The sequence below is a fragment of the Hippoglossus hippoglossus genome, chromosome 8 (assembly GCF_009819705.1).
Source record: "Hippoglossus hippoglossus isolate fHipHip1 chromosome 8, fHipHip1.pri, whole genome shotgun sequence".
Classification (NCBI taxonomy): Eukaryota; Metazoa; Chordata; class Actinopteri; order Pleuronectiformes; family Pleuronectidae; genus Hippoglossus; species Hippoglossus hippoglossus.
In genome coordinates this window covers 12,826,091-12,831,667 of record NC_047158.1, presented here as the reverse complement: position 1 = coordinate 12,831,667, position 5,577 = coordinate 12,826,091, and the positions used below count along the sequence as shown (strand labels likewise).

General features: G+C 42.9%; 2 protein-coding genes across 2 annotated transcripts; one reads left to right on the top strand and one right to left on the bottom strand.

Annotated features, from left to right (window-relative positions):
• The first annotated feature begins 1,446 nt into the window (after positions 1-1,446).
• med9 (mediator complex subunit 9) lies at positions 1,447-2,302 on the top strand. The gene is made up of 2 exons (XM_034593921.1): positions 1,447-1,593; positions 1,808-2,302. The coding sequence occupies exons 1-2, from the start codon at positions 1,514-1,516 to the stop codon at positions 2,025-2,027; spliced, it is 300 nt and encodes a 99-aa protein (XP_034449812.1). The 5' UTR covers positions 1,447-1,513; the 3' UTR covers positions 2,028-2,302.
• A 408-nt stretch (positions 2,303-2,710) lies between these two features.
• LOC117766657 (dexamethasone-induced Ras-related protein 1-like) lies at positions 2,711-4,093 on the bottom strand. The gene is made up of 2 exons (XM_034593920.1): positions 3,706-4,093; positions 2,711-3,596 (listed from the first exon to the last, which is right to left on the bottom strand). The coding sequence occupies exons 1-2, from the start codon at positions 3,974-3,976 to the stop codon at positions 3,073-3,075; spliced, it is 795 nt and encodes a 264-aa protein (XP_034449811.1). The 5' UTR covers positions 3,977-4,093; the 3' UTR covers positions 2,711-3,072.
• Positions 4,094-5,577: the final 1,484 nt, after the last annotated feature.

The window sequence follows — 5,577 nt, the reverse complement described above, 5'->3', positions numbered from 1 at the left end:
ATATTGTGTGAACAAATAGCTCTGAGAATATGTAGGTCAGTGAGGTTTAGAACAAACACCATAGCATCTCAACAAGTGGCAGAGACCAGTTATGCTCCTGTGAGGTTTTGCTATTATAAAAGACATTGATTCAAGGGAGAAGATATGTAACTCAACAAATGCTATATTACCAATCATCAACTGACTTAGCAACCTAAAATGAGATGTTTAAGTTGCAGGTTAATGTTGCTTATAGGACTAAGAGAAGGATGGAGACCTGTGGGTTGCAGAGGCCTCATATCACAGGATAATGGGTCAATGCAACGGGAAGAAAAAATGGACCAGGCCAGGTGTATATTTGCTTTCCTTACTTGCATTGTGGTGATACCCACTGAGAGATAGGCAACTGCGATTTAGATAGTCAGAGGCCATTGGCCGTTGCTTAGAAATATAGTGTATGAAGCTGTGGTGATGCTGACCATTGTCCATAGCTTGGTAGGTTTCCCCTTTTATTCTGTATCATTAATCTAATTACGACACAAGGCAGCCAAGTGTGCAGACAAGTAAGAGGGATACACACAAATAACCTTAATGCAACTCGTCACTGATCCATAAAACACATATCAAGTGGGAGTCATCACAGTGTATTAGACCATAGTCGTGTCATCGGGCCAACTAATATTTACACAGGTTGCCATGTTTCACTCTACATGCATGCCACGCAGCGTCACACAGCAGGTACAGATGCTTAAGGTTGCTAAGTAGTGGGGTGAGAAGTGTTTATTTCTGCTCATAGCAGGTCAGGCTTGTTTGTTCTGTGTATGTCTGTGGCCTCATTCTGCGGGAATATAGGCTATCAGGGATATGATTGAAAAGATTTGGGAAACAGCCTTGACATCTACATAGATGGCAGGATATCTAAAAGCTCGCAAACTGGGGTATATGTATTCTCACACACACACACACACACACACACACACACACACACACACACACACACACACACACACACACACACACACACACACACACATATATATATACAGTATATATATATTCGGCCTGGATATATGTGGATGACTAATGAATCCCCAAAAAGTGAAGCCAGGGTGAAACCAGGGTGAAGGGAGGAAATAGAAGTGAAATCATCGTGTTTAAATCTAAATCCAGCTTGAACAATTTGGGCACACTCTTACAATAAGATTAATTAAATTGACCAACACAGGAATTTAGATTGTACATTTTAATAACTATAAATTAACGTATAAGATATTTTAAAGTTGTGTGTTTTCTTTTCTACATGGCACAAAATAAAATAAATATATATTATTAATCAATTATCAGCTGGTTAATTTAATTGGTTTACTCAATATTGATAATTTATATTTTTTTAATTGGGTCACTCAAATGTTGGTTATGCATTTCACGGAGTTAATTAATTTTATTTATATGTTTAGGGGCGTTTTTCTGTGTATTGACGTCAGCAGCTGATACGTGACGTCAATTTTCTGCGCAGCGAGCAAGCAGCGTCGCGATGGCGGCAGCTCAGCAGAATCTGGAGAAGGAAGGCGAGGATTGCTCCTTGTTGCCTTTAGTTCATGACATTATCAAATGGTAAGATGGCAGACATGTGTTGTTACGAACTGTCGGTTCACTGCTCTGTGCTAACTCGTTTGCCTGCGTTCACTGCAGTTTCCCGAGCTTGTTGTTGTGCTAGCTAAAGCTAACGTTAGCTGCTAACAGTCGGAAACCACTTGAAAATGTAGATGTCCTCAAATGAAAACACGCACGCGTGATGTTTAACCCACCCGTGTCCTTGTCTTGTCAGCATGGACAAGGACAGCCAGGACGTCCACCAGGAGCTGGCCAAGCTGAAGACGAAGATTCAGGAGGCTCGGGAGCAGATCTCCAACATGCCCGGGATCGACTGCAGCCCGGGGGAGCAGCAGCAGCAGCTGACCACGCTGCGGGAGCAGGTCCGCACCAAGAACCAGCTGCTGCAGAAATACAAGAGCCTGTGCATGTTTGACGTGCCCAAAGCGTCGTGACACTGGAGACCGATCCCTGCGGTGCAGGAGGGACATCCTCACCGCAGCAGATAAGAGACTGGATGGACGTTTAAAATGAAGAGGGAATGATTCTTCTTCTCTCTCTGTTGCAGTGAACAGTCTTTTCCCAGACATTGTTCTCTCTGTTCTTATTTTTTTTTTTCTATACTAAAGATGCACATTAGTTCTTTGAGTTTGTATAAATGTAGTTTTTCATTGTGTAAGTTTCTGATCTACCAACTCTTATTTTGTAATAAAATGAGTTCATTAAGCACTAACTGGCTTAAATCGTGGCCCTTGACCAATTCTTACTTCAAGTTATGAAAACTCACAGCGATTCTTTATAATGTTTGATGGTTTAAGAAAGGATTTGTGCTTCTGAAATCCAGTGATTCAGTCCATACTGTATATCCACACATAATGACAGGGGCGGAGATTACTTTGAGTTAAATGGGAGTGGAAGTGCTTTCAACTGTAGTGAGTGGGCTAAGGGTCCCTAATGGACTCTCGGTTCAGCAGTTGTTTGGGTATGAAGTGACAGGAAGAGGAAGAATATGATGTCAGAAAGAAGAATATTTTCCAGCAGAGGCAGGCTGCAGAAACGTGTGCATTTTAGCCTGTGTGCTCTTTTAGTGCAACTTCATTGTGTTTTGCGTGAAAGAAAAGAGGAGGGGAAAACAGACTATGAAAGTAACAAGGTTTTAATTATTCTGCAAAAATTGACAGACATAATAAATATACATTCAGATTCAAATTTGTTCATAATGCAACAAACATCCGGAGTTTGAAAAAAAATAGCAAAAATGTAAACGTTTTTTTTTTTCTTCTAAAGTGGCAAACTAATGTACAGATTTGACAGCATTTTTTGTTGGAGCATCAACACACAGCGGTGAGCTGAGCCACCCGCCCCACATGCCTCAGCTCAGGTTGGATCGCAACAGGCACCAGGAGCTACAGTTTATTGTCTTCAGAGCTCTGTACTCTGTCTCGGGCTCTTTCAAGTCTCTCGCAGAAAACGTCTCTTGCACCATGACAGAAACAAGTGTCAGCAGATGATGCAGCCCTTCTCTTTGGCCTGACCTCCTCCCACTGCCTTCTCCTTGATGTACATCAAGTCACTGTGCACGCTGGGTCTCCGCGCAAACGGCGCCACAATCCCGTATGCGTTCCCGTCTTTGCACTTCTTGTTTCGGGAGGACTTTCTGTGGAGAACGTCGCAGTACTGGAGGGAAACCTTGCTGTGGCGGTCGGGGCTCATTTCGTTGGGCAGCTTCGCCATTGTAAAGAGAGTCTGAAACATTTGGTCCACGTTGGTGTTCTTCTTGGCCGAGATTTCAAAGTAGGCGCAGTGCTCGTCTCCGTTCACCAGCTGCTCGATCTCCTCCTCCTGCACCTCCCGGTAGAAGTCTTTGTCGCACTTGTTGCCGCAGATCACCAGCGGGACGTCCACGTTCTCCTTGGTTTTGTTTCGCAGGCACGACTTGGTCTCGTGGATCTGTCGCTTCAGGCGCTGCACCTCCTCGAAGGACTCCCTGTTGTCCAGGCTGAACACCAGGATGAACACATCACCTGTAAAACACAAAGAGGAAAACGAGTTTAGTATAAAATCATTATAATTTCATTTGAACAAACTGCAGGGATCAGAGTCATATGAGGCGTGAAGTGGTTTCAAACTCACCAGTAAGAATTGAAAGCCTCCTCATTGCAGGGAAGGGGTGATTTCCAGATGTATCCAAAATGTCCAGCTGGTAAACTTCTCCCCGGATGCTGTAGAATTTCCTGTGGAAATCCTCAATAGTCGGCGTGTACGGATCATCAAACCTCTCGTTCAGAAACCGAGAGATGATGGCGGTCTTCCCAACTTTGGTGGAGCCCATGATCACCATCCTGTGGCAGTTCTTGGCCGGTATGTCGAACTCGTTCTCGGATGGAGACATTTTCTTAATCATGCTTGCAACTGACTGCAACCCCGTGGACGCTGGTTTAGATTGTGGGGGGGTTTAAAATCCTTTGGAGTGATGTGAAGGTTCAGTCCCAGCGATCTGCGAGCTCGCTCTGGAGATGGAGGAGCGCATGCTGGCAATATATGGGGCGAGTGAGCCGCGCCCCCCTCCCCCCCAATGCGTCACGCGTCATGCTCCATCCATGGCGAAGCGGGAGAAGGACCCGAAATCATAGTGTTACTCTGGTTGTTTTTTTGTGCGTCAGATGTGTCCAGCCCCCGTCAGCACAATACGGGGAAGATACGGGTTTGATTTTACACACGATAACTTCATTGTTTGATCATTTCAACATCATATTGTCACGCTTAATTACAAATGAGCTGCCAACAAACATGATCTGAACGTTACAGCCCTTAAATACACTGCTGATAGATGATATCAGCACGCACACAGTTGCTTGCATTGTATGCATTTGTTCACATTATATAGTTTGTTGGACGATATATGCATAAACTTCTGACGTGCATGTACCCAGACTGACTTGATTTGGGGTTGTATCAGTGCAGGCAGCTGAAGCAGCAGTCGAACAAGGAGCAATTAGAAAAAATACTTTCTCTGAGGAGTTGGTGTGTGTGTGAGGAGAACAGAGGGGGCGCAGTGGTGCACACCAGCACGCCAGGCATTGTAAAGGGGACACAGAATCTGCATGTTGTTTGCACGAGTGTCAACCTGTTACAACTACACTATTATAAATAACACATCCGTGTATAATAATTTCATACATGTATTTACTTTATAATAGTCTACTTTCAATATGTTTATATGTTAGATTAATGTTTTTCAATTTTCTTTATCTCTTATTTTATTTGTTATTCTAAATTATTATATAAGTATCTATTTCTATTTATTTTTAGGGCTGCTTTTTGTCGTGTGCATGAGTATCTGCATCACTTCAGTGATCAGTCCCATTATATTGTTACTTCAATAATTAGTATGTGGCAGTATTTATCTGCAGGACAACTCACTGAATGTAATGAGCAACACATATGTTGCCTCATTTCAAGAAAAATAAGCTTAATTGGGATTGAAATCTACTTTCTAGAGCAGCTACCAAAAGGGCAGCATAAAAAACATTGTTATAAACGGGCTATGACCGCTGTCGTATGAATGAAAACACCGTTCAGTTGAATACCAGGCACAAGTTTCCAAAAAATAGGGGGGGAAATCCAGTGCAGATGAATAAACAAGAAGTAGTTTCCAAAAACCCCAGCTCAGATAATCAGGCGTGAGTGGTCAGATAGATAAGAAACAGTTCAATTGGCAACACTGTTTTCATGGTCTTTTAACAGCTAAGGAGGCTTTTTTCTTCCCTCATTTACTTTTACCTCCTGAAAATAAACAGATCGTTAAAATATCAGGTCGCTGTGAAGTGAGCAACAATGTACAAACATCATAATGAAAAAATACAACTGCAAGTGAAGAGGTTGTAACAACTGACTGGAGGCCATACAATCCCCTTTGTATTGACTTTCTCATAGGTGTTAATTGCAGGACCCCAACGGATGGTCTAAAGATAGAGTTCTGGTTGTGACTCATAGTCTGCTCAT